At 40.8% G+C, this 18,569-nt stretch overlaps 2 protein-coding genes across 5 annotated transcripts; one reads left to right on the top strand and one right to left on the bottom strand.

The window, feature by feature from the left end:
• Positions 1 to 1,846: 1,846 nt before the first annotated feature.
• On the bottom strand, positions 1,847 to 15,040 carry LOC118947627 (zinc finger protein 664-like). 4 transcript variants are annotated; one of them, XR_005041830.1, is made up of 2 exons: positions 14,697 to 15,040; positions 1,847 to 3,233 (listed from the first exon to the last, which is right to left on the bottom strand). XR_005041830.1 is itself a non-coding variant. In XM_036972572.1 (2 exons), the coding sequence occupies exons 1-2, from the start codon at positions 11,457 to 11,459 to the stop codon at positions 2,455 to 2,457; spliced, it is 1,233 nt and encodes a 410-aa protein (XP_036828467.1). In that variant the 5' UTR covers positions 11,460 to 11,705; the 3' UTR covers positions 1,847 to 2,454. The 4 variants fall into 4 exon arrangements, 2 of the variants coding, with proteins under 2 accessions (XP_036828467.1, XP_036828468.1); XR_005041831.1 differs by having other exon boundaries at positions 1,847 to 3,230; positions 14,697 to 15,039; XM_036972572.1 differs by lacking the exon at positions 14,697 to 15,040 and adding an exon at positions 11,006 to 11,705.
• Positions 15,041 to 15,195: 155 nt separating this feature from the next.
• Positions 15,196 to 17,781, top strand: LOC118947618 (piggyBac transposable element-derived protein 4-like). Its single transcript, XM_036972554.1, has 2 exons — positions 15,196 to 15,444; positions 15,716 to 17,781. The coding sequence occupies exons 1-2, from the start codon at positions 15,263 to 15,265 to the stop codon at positions 17,463 to 17,465; spliced, it is 1,932 nt and encodes a 643-aa protein (XP_036828449.1). The 5' UTR covers positions 15,196 to 15,262; the 3' UTR covers positions 17,466 to 17,781.
• The last annotated feature ends 788 nt before the right edge of the window (positions 17,782 to 18,569 follow it).

Genomic DNA, 18,569 nt, shown 5'->3' with positions numbered 1-18,569 from the left:
AGTGTGCATTCTCTCGTGGTCTTTAAGGTTCCCTAACTTAGTAAAACTCTTTCCACGGTGGGAGCAGGGGTGTGGTCTTGCTGATTTGGACATCTCTGGCTCTGGTTCCTCTGAGTCTGGTCTCTCTCCTGCCAAATACAGAGTATTTAGTTTAACAGAGAGATCAGGGTCCTTTTCACTTGAAACTAAATGGAAGAAAACAGACCGAAATGGCAAGGGATGACTAGTGGAACTTGTACATTTAAGAAACGCTTGTTTTTTGTTTTCTGTTGCAGAACTTTTGCTACGGTGTGCACTAATTAATACAACCTAGCAACAGCTGAAAACCAAGCCAAATCTAGCATTGTCTTCATACTTACACCAACCCGTAGCGTGAGTAATATCCAAGACATTGGTCACCAACCTTTTCTGAGTTAAGACACATTTCTCAGTCAAACATCAAGCTTTTAACATGAAAAATAATGTAATGCTATGCAACATTAACCTATCAAACAACACTTCTGTAGCAATGAGGTTTGTGCAGTAGGCTAAAGTCCCAGTACAGATGTAGGATCTGCAGGAATTTTAAAACCTTTTTTTTTTATTTTGAAGTTTATAAAGACTTCTTGAGTTTGTAGTTTCCACTTTTACATTTCAGACTTGATTTTCCCTTACAAACATCGTTTCAACCGCTACAAATTTATTCATTAATTATAATCCACATAATAATTGGGTTAAATGCGGAAGACACATTTCAGTTGAAGGCATTTAGTTGTACACCTGACTAGGTATCCCCCTTTCCATAATGATCCTACTGAAAGGACGAAGCACCCCATTTAGCCACGGTAAAAGTCAAGTCAGGACTTATCCTGTTAACTGAAAGGACGAAGCACCCCATTTAGCCACGGTAAAAGTCAAGTCAGGACTTATCCTGTTAACTGAAAGGACGAAACACCCCATTTAACTACGGTAAAAATGACTGCAAACATGGACGAGTATGAAACAGCTATGAGCTCCATAAGACAATCAAAGAGGCAAAACAGACAGTATAGGGACCAAACGGCTCAGACATGGGATGTATGTGGAAGAGATTACAAAGGGAAAACCACACCGATGCCTCACCTCCCCAGCCAGCTGGTCTGCACATGCTCTGAGGACGCTATAAAGGTGTTTGTATGGACACCATTGTTCCTGTACGCAAGCAAGCAAAGGTAACAGAACTAAAAATGACTGTCACTCCCCCGTACTACTCACTTCTGTCATCGAGTGGCTCCCAAGTGGCGGCAGCGAGAGGCGTCACTAGAGACACCCTGGTTCTAGTCCAGGCTGTACCACAGTGGTCTGAGACACTGCATCTCTACAGACACCCTGGTTCGATTCCAGGCTGTATCACAGTGGTCTGAGACACTGCATCTCTACAGTACCTGGTTCTAGTCCAGGCTGTATCACAGTGGTCTGAGACACTGCATCTCTACAGTACCTGGTTCTAGTCCAGGCTGTATCACAGTGGTCTGAGACACTGCATCTCTACAGTACCTGGTTCTAGTCCAGGCTGTATCACAGTGGTCTGAGACACTGCATCTCTACAGTACCTGGTTCTAGTCCAGGCTGTATCACAGTGGTCTGAGACACTGCATCTCTACAGTACCTGGTTCTAGTCCAGGCTGTATCACAGTGGTCTGAGACACTGCATCTCTACAGACACCCTGGTTCGATTCCAGGCTGTATCACAACCGGCCGTGATTGGGAGTCCCATTGGGCGGCGCACAATCGGCCCAGCGTCGTCCGGGTTTGGCCGGTGTAGGTCGTCATTGTTCTTAACCGACTAGTTAAATAAAAGGTTAAATAACAAAAAAAACACATGAAGTCTTCTCCTTTATTTATTTATTGAACTGGGCACGTTGGGCTCGGGGAGGGAACAACTGTTGAAGTACCTACATCATTATATTATTCATCAATAGTGGGAATATGGGTTAAGACATGCAACATCATGTTGTATATATAGTGTATGTAAGATTACCCCTTCAAAATGAGTGGATTCATCTATTCCATCTAGTTAGCACTGACTCACAAACCTACCTCAAACTTCCCCCATACTGGACACGGACACCTAAAAAAATAATATCCACGAGTTCATCGGACTCTGGTGAGGTAGATAAAGGGCCTCGTTGCCAAAATCACAAAGTATCCCTTTAATGACTTGTATACGCCCACAACATTCTGTAGTCTGGATATGCACACTGTTCCAACACAGAAAAGCTACCTTTTTTAATGTACTTAATTACCATTTTTTGGGAAAATGATTTCACTCATATTGTAATTAATTATACGTCATAGAAATCTGGGAAAGCCATGCACTTACTCACTCCATATTTAATTTATATTTTAAAATAAAATAAATAAATCATAGAAATGTATTTTTGAGTCCACTTTCTATAATTAGATTTCATGTATAGCATAAACAAAAACACATTCTCAGTCAAAAATATGAGACAATTGTGGGAGCACAATGTGTGTTTTCTGATGAATTTTAAGTCCATGTGAGGTGCTATATCTCTTTCCACACTCGGAGCATTGGTATGGCTTCTCCCCTGTGTGTGTTACCTCATGGACTTTCAGGTGCCCTAACTGCATAAATATCTTTCCACACCGGAGGCACTGATAACTTTTCTCTACAATGTGGATTCTTTCATGCTCTTTAAGTTGTTGAAACCATGTAAATTTAATTCCACAGTGGGAGCATTGGAAAGGCTTCTCCATTGTGTGTCTTTGCTCATGTTCTTTCAGGTTCCATAAATTCCTAAAACTCTTTTCACAATGAGAACAGTGGAAAGGTTTTTCCACAGAGTGTGTCCCCTCATGTCTTTTCAAGGACCCCGATGAGAAAAAATTCCTTTCACACTGTGAGCAGTGGTAAGGCTTCTCTCCTGTGTGTGTCCTCTCATGTGATTTCAGGTCCCCCCGTTGGGTAAAACTTCTTTCACACTGGGAGCAGTGGTAAGGCTTAGAGTGTATTTTTTCATGTTTTTTCATATATTCTGATGAATTAAAATTCTTTCCACACTGAATGCATTGGTAGGGTCTCTCCTTTGTGTGTGTCCTCTCATGTCGTTTCAGGTTCCCAAACCAGCTAAAACTCTTTCCACACTGAGAGCAGTGTCGTCGTCTTTCTGGTTTGGACGTCTCTGGGTCTGGTTCCCCTGAAGCACTCTTCAAGCTGTCACAGTGAGAGTCTGTGTCTGGTCTCTCCCCTGCTGAAGACAAACAGAGAGTTTAGTTAAACAGAGAGACCTCAATGAAACCTCCACATAATAACAGTCTTCCTATGAGGTTTAATCTAGACTAGAGCTTGTCATCACAGAGTGGCTGTAGTGCTTTGTAAGCTAATAAAAACACTATTAAACTTAGTGGTGTTGTGCATTTATTAGACCTAATGGGTAAATAGACAGTCAGTATAGGATACATGTAATAGACTAGTCAGTATAGGATACATGTATTAGACTAGTCAGTATAGGATACATGTAATAGACTAGTCAGTATAGGATACATGTAATATACCTAATGGATAAATAGACTAGTCAGTATAGGATACATGTAATAGACTAGTCAGTATAGGATACATGTATTAGACTAGTCAGTATAGGATACATGTAATAGACTAGTCAGTATAGGATACATGTAATATACCTAATGGATAAATAGACTAGTCAGTATAGGATACATGTATTAGACCTAATGGATAAATAGACTAGTGATGGTATTAATGACAATTTTAAAAGCGTCTATGAAAATCTATATAAATCTGAATTAAACAACTGTTGGACTGATCCTACGGCATTATTAGACTCAATACCCCTGAACAACTATCAGCAGACAAAAAATGATCGACCCCCCCCCCCCCAAAAAAAAAATACTAGACACTTTCAAAACATTCACGTGGAGAAAAGCACCAGACTGCTTTGCCATAGAATTGTATTTAACATTCTGGGAAAAAAATAGCACCCCTATTTACTCAGACTAACAACACACATGCAACTCAACAAAAATATGAACGCTACATGTAAAGTGTTGGTCCCATGTTTCATGAGCTAAAAATAAAAGATCCCAGAAATGTTCAATTTCTGCGCACAAAAAAGCTTATTTCTCTCAAATGTCGTGCACACATTTGTTTACACCCCTGTTAGTGAGCATTTCTACTTTGCCAAGATAATCCATCCACCTGACAGGTGTGGCAAATCAAGAAGCTGATTGAACAGCTTGATTATTACACAGGTGCACCTTGTGCTGGGGCCAATAAAAAGCCACTCTAAAATGTGCAGTTTTGTCACAACACAATACCACAAATGTCTGACATTTTGAGGGGGAGTGGAATTGGCATGCTTACTGCAGGAATATCCACCAGAGCTGTTGCCAGAGAACGGAATATTCATTTCTCTACCATAAAAGCCACCTCCAACATAGTTGTAGGGAACTTGGCAACAGGCCTCACAACTACAGACCACGTGTATGACGTCGTTTGGGCGAGCGGGTTGTGAACAGAGTGCCCCATGGTATCGGAGGGGTTATGGTATGGGCAGGCATAAGCTACGGACAACGAACAAAAACTGAATTTTATCGATGCCAATTTGAATGCATGAAAATGCACGGCTCAATGTCGCAAGGGTCTGTACACAATTCCTGGAAGCTGAAAATGTCCCAGTTCTTCCATGGCCTGCAGACTCACCCAGAACACCACCCAGTTTTACTTCACATTATGGGGCATGTCTTACCTTGCTTCAAAGTAGCCGAGGCAAAATATAACCATAGAAACATGGAGGCTATTATTTATAAAGACTGCCTCATGTCAGTGAAACCAGCATTTATAAAGACTGCCTCATGTCAGTGAAACCAGCATTTATAAAGTCTGCCTCATGTCAGTGAAACCAGCATTTATAAAGTCTGCCTCATGTCAGTGAAACCAGCATTTATAAAGTCTGCCTCATGTCAGTGAAACCAGCATTTATAAAGTCTGCCTCGTGTCAGTGAAACCAGCATTTATAAAGACTGCCTCATGTCAGTGAAACCAGCATTTATAAAGTCTGCCTCATGTCAGTGAAACCAGCATTTATAAAGTCTGCCTCATGTCAGTGAAACCAGCATTTATAAAGTCTGCCTCATGTCAGTGAAACCAGCATTTATAAAGTCTGCCTCGTGTCAGTGAAACCAGCATTTATAAAGACTGCCTCATGTCAGTGAAACCAGCATTTATAAAGTCTGCCTCATGTCAGTGAAACCAGCATTTATAAAGTCTGCCTCATGTCAGTGAAACCAGCATTTATAAAGTCTGCCTCATGTCAGTGAAACCAGCATTTATAAAGTCTGCCTCGTGTCAGTGAAACCAGCATTTATAAAGACTGCCTCATGTCAGTGAAACCAGCATTTATAAAGTCTGCCTCATGTCAGTGAAACCAGCATTTATAAAGACTGCCTCATATGTCAGTGAAACCAGCATTTATAAAGACTGCCTCATGTCAGTGAAACCAGCATTTATAAAGACTGCCTCATACGTCAGTGAAACCAGCATTTATAAAGACTGCCTCATATGTCTGTGAAACCAGCATTCATAAAGACTGCCTCATGTCAGTGAAACCAGCATTTATAAAGACTGCCTCATATGTCAGTGAAACCAGCATTTATAAAGACTGCCTCATGTCAGTGAAACCAGCATTTATAAAGACTGCCTCATGTCAGTGAAACCAGCATTTATAAAGACTGCCTCATATGTCTGTGAAACCAGCATTTATAAAGACTGTCTCATATGTCAGTGAAACCAGCATTTATAAGGACTGTCTCATATGTCAGTGAAACCAGCATTTATAAAGTCTGCCTCATGTCAGTGAAACCAGCATTTATAAAGACTGCCTCATATGAAACCAGCATTTAGAAAGACTGCCTCATATGTCAGTGAAACCAGCATTCATAAAGACGGCCTCATATGTCAGTGAAACCAGCATTCATAAAGACTGCCTCATGTCAGTGAAACCAGCATTCATAAAGACGGCCTCATATGTCAGTGAAACCAGCATTCATAAAGACTGCCTCATATGTCAGTGAAACCAGCATTCATAAAGACTGCCTCATGTCAGTGAAACCAGCATTCATAAAGACTGCCTCATGTCAGTGAAACCAGCATTCATAAAGACTGCCTCATGTCAGTGAAACCAGCATTCATAAAGACGGCCTCATATGTCAGTGAAACCAGCATTCATAAAGACTGCCTCATATGTCAGTGAAACCAGCATTCATAAAGACGGCCTCATGTCAGTCAAACCAGCATTTATAAAGACTGCCTCACAGTTTAAAGCTATGATCCCCTTATTGATGTCACTAGTTAAACCCACTTCAATCAGTGTAGATAAAGGGAGGGGGGGGAGACAGGTTAAAGCTATGATCCCCTTATTGAAGTCACTAGTTAAACCCACTTCAATCAGTGTAGATGAAGGGGGGGGGGGGGGGGGGGAAGACAGGCTAAAGCTAGGGGGGGGGGAGAAGGATTTTTAAGCTTCGATTGAAACATGGACTGTGTTCAGTGCCTTCAGAAAGTATTCACACCCCTTGACTTATTCCACATGTTGTGGTGTTACAGCCTTTATTCAAAATGGATTCTTATTCCACATGTTGTGGTGTTACAGCCTTTATTCAAAATGGATTCTTATTCCACATGTTGTGGTGTTACAGCCTTTATTCAAAATGGATTCTTATTCCACATGTTGTGGTGTTACAGCCTTTATTCAAAATGGATTCTTATTCCACATGTTGTGGTGTTACAGCCTTTATTCAAAATGGATTCTTATTCCACATGTTGTGGTGTTACAGCCTTTATTCAAAATGGATTCTTATTCCACATGTTGTGGTGTTACAGCCTTTATTCAAAATGGATTCTTATTCCACATGTTGTGGTGTTACAGCCTTTATTCAAAATGGATTCTTATTCCACATGTTGTGGTGTTACAGCCTTTATTCAAAATGGATTCTTATTCCACATGTTGTGGTGTTACAGCCTTTATTCAAAATGGATTCTTATTCCACATGTTGTGGTGTTACAGCCTTTATTCAAAATGGATTCTTATTCCACATGTTGTGGTGTTACAGCCTTTATTCAAAATGGATTCTTATTCCACATGTTGTGGTGTTACAGCCTTTATTCAAAATGGATTCTTATTCCACATGTTGTGGTGTTACAGCCTTTATTCAAAATGGATTCTTATTCCACATGTTGTGGTGTTACAGCCTTTATTCAAAATGGATTCTTATTCCACATGTTGTGGTGTTACAGCCTTTATTCAAAATGGATTCTTATTCCACATGTTGTGGTGTTACAGCCTTTATTCAAAATGGATTCTTATTCCACATGTTGTGGTGTTACAGCCTTTATTCAAAATGGATTCTTATTCCACATGTTGTGGTGTTACAGCCTTTATTCAAAATGGATTCTTATTCCACATGTTGTGGTGTTACAGCCTTTATTCAAAATGGATTCTTATTCCACATGTTGTGGTGTTACAGCCTTTATTCAAAATGGATTCAATATTATTTTTCTCTCACCCATCTATCTACACATAATACTCCATAACGACAAAGTTATTTTTTTTGTTGTTGACATTTTTAGCAAATGTATTACAAATGAAATATCTCATTTACTTACGTGTTCTGTTCACACCCCAGAGTCAATACATGTTGGAATCACATTTGACAGTGATTACAGCTGTGAGTCTTTCTGGGTACGTCTCTAAGAGCTTTGTATTGGATTTGCCCCAAACATAACACATCTTATTCAGGACCCTTTCTTCTTTAAGGTTGCTGCCCCTATCATCTTCAACCTTTTTAACCTGACTCTCCTCTCTGGGGAGGTTCCCATTGCTTGGAAGGCAGCTACAGTTCGTCCTTTATTTAAAGGGGGAGATCAAGCTCATCCTAACTGTTATAGGCCTATTTCTATTTTGCCCTGTTTATCAAAAGTGTTGGAAAAACTTGTCAATAATCACCTGACTGGTTTCTTGATGTCTATAGTATTCTCTCTGGTGTGTGCAATCTGGTTTCCGCTCCGGTTATGGATGTGTCACCGCAACCTTAAAGGTCCTCAATGATGTAACCATTGCCCTTGACACTAAGCAATGTTGTGCTGCTATTTTTATTGACTTGGCCAAAGCTTTTGATACGGTAGACCATTCCCTTCTTGTGGGCCGGCTAAGGAGTATTGGTGTCTCTGAAGGGTCTTTGGTCTGGTTTGCTAACTACCCTTCTCAAAGAGTGCAGTGTATAAAGTCAGAAAATCTGCTGTCTCAGCCACTGCCTGTCACCAAGGGAGTACACCAAGGCTCAATCCTAGGCCCCACACTCTTCTCAATTTACATCAACAGCATAGCTCAGACAGAGGAAGCTCTCTCATCCATTTATATGCAGATGATACAGTCTTATACTCAGCTGGCCCCTCCCGGATTTTGTGTTAAACGCTCTACAACAAAGCTTTCTTAGTGTTCAACAAGCTTTCTCTACCCATAACCTTGTTCTGAACACCTCCAAAACAAAGGTAATGTGGTTTGGTAAGAAGAATGCCCCTCTTCCCACAGGTGTTATTGCTACCTCTGAGGGTTTAGAGCTTGAGGTAGTCACCTCATACAAGTACTTGGGAGTATGGCTGGATGGCGCACTGTCCTTCTCTCAGCACACATCAAAGCTGCAGGCTAAAGATAAATCTAGACTTGGTTTCCTCTATCGTAATCGCTCCTCTTTCACCCTAGCTGCCAAACTAACCCTAATTTAGATGACCAACCTACCCATGCTAGATTACGGAAACATAATTTATAGGTCAGCAGGTAAGTTCGCTGCAGCTAGCGACTGGAACGAGCTGCAACAAACACTCAAACTGGACAGTTTTATCTCAATCTCTTCATTAAAAGACTCAATCATGGACACTCTTACTGACAGTTGTGGCTGCTTTGTGTGATGTATTGTTGTCTCTACCTCCTTGACCTTTGTGCTGTTGACTGTGCCCAATAATGTTTGTACCATGTTTTGTGCTGCTACCATGTTGTGTTGCTACCATGTTGTGTTGTCATGTGTTGCTGCCTTGCTATGTTGTTGTCTTAGGTCTCTCTTTATGTAGTGTTGTCTATCTTGTTGTGATGTGTGTTTTGTCCTATTTATATTGCATTTATTTATTTATTTTAATCCCAGGCCCCCGTCCCCACAGGAGGCATTTTGTCTTTTGGTAGGCCGTCATTGTCAATAAGAATTTGTTCTTAACTGACTTGCCTAGTTACATTAAGGTTAATTTCTTTGCCACATTCTTTGCAGTTTTGCTTTAGTTCCTTAATGCAAACAGGATGCATGTTTTGGAATATTTGTATTCTGTACAGGCTTCCTACTTTTACTTGTCAATTAGGTTAGTGTTGTGGAGTAACTACAATGTTGTTGATCCGCTGGGGCGCTACTTGGCTCATCGTGCTCTTTAGTGACTCCTTGTGGTGGGTCAGACGCCTGCAGGCTGACTTCGGTCGTCAGTTGAACTGTGTTTCCTCTGACACATTGGTGCAGAGTTAAGCGGGCGGGTGTTAAGGAGCGCGGTTTGGCGGGTCATGTTTCGGAGGACACATGACTCTACCTTCGCCTCTCCCAAAGCTTAAGTATCTTTAAAACCAAATACTTTCTTGGCTTATTTCTCTAGTATTTTTCCATTTGAGTCATTTTCATTAAGGTATCTTTTACTCAGGTATGACAATTAGCTACTTTTTCCCCCCACCCCTACTTGTCAATTAATCCAGGAATATTTTGGTAACTTTGTCAGAATTATTGAATAGAGGAAAAGCCAACGTTGAGTTCTTGAGAGACGGTTTTCCAACCGGAGTAGGCAGTGTTTCATTTCAACAACTGTGAACCTGTATTGACTGCTGCGTGTCGGGCCAATTTGCGGTTAAACACGAGTGCAGGTGGTAAATTATTTTAGGACAGTGGGGACAAGACATTTACATTAATACATGTCAATGTACTGTCAGTAAGCATTTCACTAAGGTCGACACACCTGTTGTATTTGGTGCGTGTGACCAATAACATTTGGTTTGACGCTACTAGCTCAATAGTTAACTAGATGATTTGAATTGCCTATCTAGTTCCTCTGTTGTCTGACTATTATTTTTTTAATTTGTGCAAGCGGACAAAGCGTTAATATCGCTATTTAAAAAAAATGTCTACATTATTTTACCTTTATTTAACTAGGTAAGTCAATCAATAACAAATTATTATTTACAATGATGGCCTACCAGGGGAACAGTGGGTTAACTGCCTTGTTTCAGGGGCAGAACGGCAGATTTTTTTTACCATGTCAGTTCGGGGATTCGATCTAGCAACCTTTACGGTTACTGGCCTAACACTCTAACCGCTAGGCTGCCTGACCACCCCGACAACCTTCCACATGATTCGGTTCGGCTGGCGAACCTAACGAGTGTGCTCACATAAGTACTATTAAGGAGAGTAGCCTAAAACTGCAATAGTACTGTTTGTCCATCTTGAGATGCCGGAGGCAGTATACATTTCTTCAAAATGGTCAGAATTAATCTAAGATATACTGTTTATACAAAAGTATGTGGACACCACTTCAAATTAGTGAATTTGGCTATTTCTGTAAGTCTCTCTGGAGATGATTGTCTTCTAAATGACTCAGTACTGCAAGTCTCTCTGGATAAGAGTGTCTGCTAAATGACTCAAAAGTAAATAGGCCTACCCCTGGGGTACGACAGTTGAACTAAGCTCATTGGGCTTTTATAATTATCCTAGAATCAATGGCTAGGGCTGTTGACCACAGAATTGAGTTAAACAAAACACGCATGTACCATTGGCCATCTTCTCCTTTAACAACTCATACAGTACTGAACAACATATTCAAGAGTAGAACTTCAGTAGAATGCTCCTTTAAAAGTTCCTTTAAAAACACACAGCCTAGTTCAACAACTGCAGAGCTTGTGTCCCCTGTTTTTAAGACAATACTCACTGGTGTTAACAGGATCTTCAGTCTCTTCCTCCTCTCCATTTTCATCCTCCTCTGTCACTCCCAAAACATCTTCCCCCTCCTCTTTTATTGAGATAGCCTCCTCTTCCTCTTTTATTGAGATAGCCTCCTCTTCCTCTTTTACTCCAAAAGGTTCCTTCTCTTCTTTCAATGTTATGGCCTCTTCCTCCTTTTTCATTCTGAAAGCTTCTACATCCTCCTCTTCCTCTGTGACAGCCTCTATCCCCTCTTCCTCTTTCACTCCAAAAGGTTCCTTATCTTCTTTCCCTATAACAGCCCCTTCTTCCTCCTGTTTTATTCTGAAAGCTTCTTCCTCTCCTTTCACTGTAATATACTCCTCTTCTTGTTTTACAATAATGTTCAGCCCCAGAGCTTCTTTCTCCGTCCAGTAGACATCCTCTTCTTTAGCAGGGGGGCAGTGGCTTAGTGAACTCATATTAGCTAGCTAGCTAGTTAGCATTAGCAACTAGCCTAGTGCTAAACTCAGTACGAATTTAACAAATATGCTTATTTAAGTAAACAAGCAAATTGCATGTAAGTTAAGGAGTGTATATGTAAACAGAATTGTGTTTAAAACACTGGGATTCATATTAACAGAAATGGTCGAAAGAGCTTCAATGTTCAGGTTTTGTGTTTGCTTGCAAGCTAGCGAAGTGGTTGAATCAGTAGCCGTGTTGTTGTTGAAGAAGCATCACGCGCCGTCCACTAGAATACACGTCACCAAGAAGCATCACCTGAAAGACACGTCGCCATCTGCTGACTGGAGTGGGTAACGCTGTTCAATTAAATAAAAAATGTTGGCAAATAACCAGATATGTTTTCTCTTACTTCTAAGTACCTTTACACAGATGTAGAAGCTGAATATGAATATGTACATAATTAATAAATCCTGTTTTGAAAAGATAATGTGTTAGAAACAATTATCTGTTGTTGTTGTTGTTTGTTATGTTTTCACCTCCAGAGTTTTTATCTCGATGAGAGCATTTTATTACTTTACAGGGGAAATCTGCAGTTCAACCAATAACAAGTCGCTACCCCGCCACTGTTTTGGTAAAAAAAAAAAAAAGGATTATAGTTTTAACCAAACTGTGAGAATATACAGCGTTTGTTTAGAATTACATTGTTTTACAAACAACGAGGTAAAAACAGGCTTTTATGTTCTGATGGGGTACGGCAGTTGAACTAAGCCCATGAGGCATGTATAAGTTATATTTGGGTTCTGATGGGGTACGGCAGTTGAACTAAGCCCATGAGGCATGTATGTATAAGTTATATTTGGGTTCTGATAGGGTACAACAGTTGAACTAAGCCCATGAGGCATGTATAAGTTATATTTGGGTTCTGATAGGGTACGGCAGTTGAACTAAGCCCATGAGGCATGTATAAGTTATATTTGGGTTCTGATAGGGTACAACAGTTGAACTAAGCCCATGAGGCATGTATAAGTTATATTTGGGTTCTGATAGGGTACAACAGTTGAACTAAGCCCATGAGGCATGTATGTATAAGTTATATTCTCCAATAATCCATGAGTGTATATCATTATTTTAAAAGTTTGAAATTAGATGTAGCAATCCCAGATTTCCCCTTTAAAGCCACACTCTGTAAAATGTGAACATATATTTCCTTAAAATCACACACTGGTCAGGTCACTTGCACTTTCCATTCAGCTTCAGGCAACCTGGATGTAAAGGCTTGTTCACACCTGTAGTGACTCCTTCTATCCGTCACAACCCCATTGTTACGTATCCATTGTTTACTAGATACATCAACGTAATTACACCCAACACAATGTTGAAAAATCAGAATGCTTCCCGCCACTAGATCACATGACGAGACGTGAGCTGGACGTGATCCCAGTGAACCGGTAGAGAGAGGACTCTTAACCAGGAATCATACGTGGTAAAGTAACCCTCATGAAATCAGACAGCACCAGAGTCCCAAAGTATTAAGCGAAAACAAGCATAGAGAACAGTTTTGGCTTTAATTTTAAAAAACAACGGAAGACTACTATTATAAGTATTTCGGTGACAACCTGGTTGATTAATAACAATATTGGATTGTTAACACGTTTGTTTTTTTAATATAAATAAATGTGGGACACAAAAAAAGCCAGTGTAGAACCCCATTACCCAAAATGCACTGCTCCAATTACTTTCAAATGTTTGTCCCCCCCAATGTATTTTCCGAAAAATGAAGTCTCACAAAAACCTGTATTTTCCTACGAATTGAGTTGCACAAAAATGTGTATTTTCACACTAATTAAGCCACACAAAAACGAAACAAAACCTACAAAAACGGACAAAACTAAAAATACTTTTTTTGTACATATTTGCAGGAATTGAGTGTGAGACAGTCTTTATTCAGGAGCCTTTATTCAGGTGTCAGACTTGATGCCCCTGTACCGCTTGCTGTGCAGAAGCAGAGAGAACAGTCTGTCTTTTGATTGGTTGGAGTATTTAGACTTGACGCTCCTGTACGGCTTGCTGTGCAGAAGCAGAGAGAACAGTCTGTGTGTTTTGATTGGTTGGAGTATTTAAAACACTGCCTATAGAATGTCTACACCTCCCTTGTATTTCTTCACATATTATTGTGTTACAAAGTGGGATTAAAATGGACTGAATTGTCATTTTTTTGTCAACTATCTACATAAAATGCTCAGTGGAAAATGTTTTAATTTTTTATTAAAAAATGTACCTTGATAAGTAATTCCCGATAAGTAATTCCCCATCCTGACTCAATGTTTTATTTTACCTTTATTTAACTCGGCAAGTCAGTTAAGAACAAATTCTTATTTTCAACGACAGCTTTCAACGACATCTCGGGGATTTGAACTTGCAACCTTCCGGTTACCATCCCAATGCTCTAACCACTAGGCTACCCTGCCGCCCCATGGTAGAAACCAGTGGTGGGAAAAGTACTCAATTGTCAGACTTAAAGGTAAAGACACCTTAATAGAAAATGACTCAAGTAAAAGTGAAAGTCACCCAGTAAATTACTACTTGAGTAAAAGTCTAAAAGTATTTGGTTTTAAATATGCTTAAGTATCAAAAGTAAAAGTATAAATAATTTCAAATTCCTTATATTAAGGAAATTGTGTGGGCAAGAGGCTCGTTTCAGCCGTCACCTCATGTTTCAGCCGTCACCTCATGTTTCAGCCGCCACCTCATGTTTCAGTAACCACCTCATGTTTCAGCCGTCACCTCATGTTTCAGCCGTCACCTCATGTTTCAGCCGCCACCTCATGTTTCAGCCGTCACCTCATGTTTCAGCCGCCACCTCATGTTTCAGCCGCCACCTCATGTTTCAGCCGCCACCTCATGTTTCAGCCGCCACCTCATGTTTCAGCTGCCACCTTATGTTTCAGTAACCACCTCATGTTTCAGTCGTCACCTCATGTTTCAGCCGTCACCTCATGTGTCTAGGACATCCATTCCCCTAGTGGAACGTTTGACCAGAAATTGCCTGATATGTCATTATTATAAATATTTAACTTCAATTAAATCAGAAGTGCAGCACATCAAATGAAAGCTAAACCTCTTGCTAATCTAGCCACCATGTAAGATTTCAAAAACCTTTCCAGCAAAACCGCTTATCGATCAGTAGACAACACATTGGGTACAGTTACAGCAAAGTAGATTTGTCAAAAATAGCAATAAAATTCATCACTTACCTTTGAATATCTTCTTCTTTTGGCAACACTAAAGGTCACGACGAAACAATAAAGTGTTGTTTTGTTCATATAATCCATTTCTATAGCCTAACTGAAACATTTTGTAAATGGCTTGTGTAGTCAATTCCGTGTCCTCCAACTTTGGATGTAACGTTCGATGTAATTACTCAATCTAAAATGACGTTTATCGAGTCATGTTTGGTCTCATTGCAGTCCTCTGTTTGTTAGTAGAACAAACAGCATGGTTCTTTTCCGGGACATATTGACCGAAAGGAAGTGATTTGAACCCAGCAAACAATGACCTAATTGCGCACCAACGATTGGATCGGTTCTTCGTTGATTGACTGGATTTCGGACCAATGACCACTGATCCTCTTGAAATCTACCTGGTTAGATAGCCAATGAGCTCAGGTAAACGACAACATGTGATGGTTCTATCCAGGAAGCCTATCTTTTGTGGGAAAGCCATGCGTGTCGACAACCATTCTCCATTGAAAATTCTTCCAGACGCACCGACTGTGGTTACACGCAGCATTTCTTTCGGAGAGCATTTTCAAAGAATAAATATGGCAAGTAAATCTTTAAAATCGAAGACCAAGACAAAGCATACAGATCTACACGATATAATTGATGAGATTGATAGAGATAGTGACAGTGAATTACTACAAGATGAGTCAGACAGTGACAATTCTTTTGACTCGGTTTCTGAGGTTATGTTCTTATATGGAGAAGATTCTGTGTTGGATTGGTGAGTAACGTTGTTTGAAATTAATAATATTAAATAATAATATTAAATATTCATTTGAGTTGTTTGAGATATTTATATTTTATTTGCCATATATAAAAATATGACATGAAATATAAAGTACATATAAGTATAATGAAATGTATAAAGTAAACATTGCTCTACATTGTGGGTGTATGTCTGTGGGCCTGTATATATTACATGTTTTTTATCTAAACATGGAATGAACAACACCTCACTTACTCTGTATATAATCTGTGTCTTTATTTCACAGTCCCAGTGATTCTGATTGGGAGCCCATACTGCCAAGGTGCAAATCCCCCACTGAAGCTGGTCCATCCAGCCGGACCCCTGCTGTCTCCGGCACCACACCTACCCCCGCCCGGCCATCAAGAGGTGTGAAGTCGGTGACAAAGAAGCGGAGGAAGGGAAGTGTGGAACCTGCTGGCAGTGCGGAGGAGGGTCGTTGGCACTCTGTGCTGGAGGAGGATGTGGCCCCACCACCTCCAATTTTCAGACCAAAGAGGCCACCAGGTCCTCAGCTAGACATGAACTCAAAGTACAGCCCCATACAACTTTTTCAGTTGTTTTTCACCCCACGAGTTGTTGATTCCCTGGTGTTGAACACTAATAGGAACGGAGCTAAGAAGCAGGAAGGCAAGAAAGAGGCATGGAAGCCCATTTCCATGTCAGATCTTTTTTGTTACTTTTCTATGGTCATTTACATGGGTGTTGTGAAGCTAAAAACCCTGAAGGACTACTGGAAATCTGCACCCCTCTATCAACTGCCTTTCCCCACCACGGTCATGTCGTGCAAAAGGTTTCTGACAATTTCACGGGCACTTCATATCAGTGACCCAGAAGTTGATAAGGACAATGAGATGAAACGAGGCACGGCGAGGTTTGATAAGCTCTGCAAAATTAAACCTCTCTACCTCGACATCATTGAGGCCTGCAATACTTATTTTCAGCCTGCCCAGAACCTTTCCATAGATGAGAGGATGGTAGCCTCAAAGGCCAGAAATGGCCTAAAACACTACATGCGTAACAAACCGACTAAATGGGGTTACAAACTGTTTGTTTTGGCCGATTCTGCGTGTGTATACACGTGCAATTTTTTTGTCTATGAAGGGAAGAACAGTTGTGCGACCGGGAAGGGACTTAGCTATGACTCCGTTATGCAGTTATTAGATTTTCAGCTGCTAGGGAAGGGCTACAAACTGTTTGTGGATAACTTTTACACAAGCCCTACCCTGTTTGCAGACCTGAGAAAGCTGGAGATGTGGGCCTGTGGCACCATTCGGTCCAACAGAGTGGGCTTTCCGAAAACCAGGGTGAACGACATGCCTAAGCAGGCTGAGCGGGGTACCATGAGATGGATCCGTGAAGATGGCCTGCTGTTTGTGAAGTGGATGGACACCAGAGAGGTGGCGATGTGCTCCACTATCCACAAGTCCTTCAGTGGTGATCACGTCGTCAGGCGTGTGAAGGACGCTACTGGGGCATGGACCACAAAAAATGTCCCCATTCCAACTGCAGTAAAGGACTACAATAAGAACATGGGAGGAGTCGACCTGTCGGATGCGCTGATAGGATACTATAATGTTCTCCACAAAACCATGAAATGGTACAAGACATTGTTTTACCATTTCATTGACATTGCTGTGGTGAATTCCTTCATCCTCCAAAAGGAAATGGCCAAGAGCTGTGGACAGCCCCCCATCTCACAGCTAGCCTTCAGAGAGCTGCTCATCCAGGAGCTTGCTAGCTACAGCAAGACCACTGTAGCACCTTCATTCCCCTCTACCTCTGTCCCTTCTGCTCCTTCAACCAGTGGTGTGCACATGCTTAAATTCCTTATTGCAGGCAGGAATGAGTGCAAAAGGGGCTCAGTAAGGAGGCTTCGTTGTGCTCTTTGCCACAAGAAATCCTCTGTCGGCTGCACCACCTGTTCAGTGACCCTCTGCTTCACAGCAGAAAGAGACTGCTATGGGCTATGGCATCAGCAGCACAATATTGTGTAGAGGGTCTTCACATTATTGAACATTGAGTGTAAATAGTTACCCATGTTATTTTCCTGGGTATGTTTGAATATTTTTTTTGTGTTTTGTATATAGTTATTTGCATCAATGTTTCGATGTTCCAATTCGGCCACTTGGGAAACTTGTGAGGGACACCTGGGTGACTTCATGCCCAATGGCATGTACCTCACTCATTCCTGAAGGTATCTGTCTGAAACTTTGGTCAAATACTGTAGCCTACTTATGCTCTTATTTGAAATTATCCCCAGTATCATAACTGAATGTTTTTGTTTATTTTAAAGATGCAACAACAATAAAAGAACAGAAAAATGTATGTTTATTTCCTTGTATTTTCTTCTACATTCAATTCACATTTACACAAACTTCAGAGTGTTTTCTATGAAATGGTAACAAGAATATGCATATCCTTGCTTCTGGGCCTGAGCTGTTAGAATTGGGTATGTCTTCAGGCGGAAATTGCACAAAGTAACAGGTTTTAAGAACAAATTCTTATTTACAATGACGGCCTAGGAACAGTGGGTTAACTGCCTGTTCAGAGGCAGAACGACAGATTTGTACCTTGTTAGCTCGGGGATTTGAACTTGCAACCTTCCGGTTACTAGCCCAATGCTATAACCACTAGGCTGCCCTGCCGCCCCATGGTAGAAACCAGTGGTGGGAAAAGTACTCAATTGTCAGACTTAAAGGTAAAGACACCTTAATAGAAAATGACTCAAGTAAAAGTGAAAGTCACCCAGTAAATTACAACTTGAGTAAAAGTTTAAAAGTATTTGGTTTTAAATATGCTTAAGTATCAGAAGTCAATGTAATTGCTAAAATATACTTAAATAATCAAAAGTAAAAGTATAAATAATTTCAAATTCCTTATATTAAGCTAATTGTGTGGGCAAGAGGCTCGTGTTTCAGTAACCACCTCATGTTTCAGCTGTCACCTCATGTTTCAGCCGTCACCTCATGTTTCAGCCGCCACCTCATGTTTCAGCCGCCACCTCATGTTTCAGCCGCCACCTCATGTTTCAGCCGCCACCTCTTGTTTCAGCCGTCACCTCATGTTTCAGCCGCCACGTCAAGTCACCACCTCATGTT

Source organism: Oncorhynchus mykiss, unplaced genomic scaffold (genome assembly GCF_013265735.2).
Source record: "Oncorhynchus mykiss isolate Arlee unplaced genomic scaffold, USDA_OmykA_1.1 un_scaffold_173, whole genome shotgun sequence".
In the NCBI taxonomy this organism is placed as follows: Eukaryota; Metazoa; Chordata; class Actinopteri; order Salmoniformes; family Salmonidae; genus Oncorhynchus; species Oncorhynchus mykiss.
This window is presented reverse-complemented; position numbering and strand designations above follow the sequence as displayed.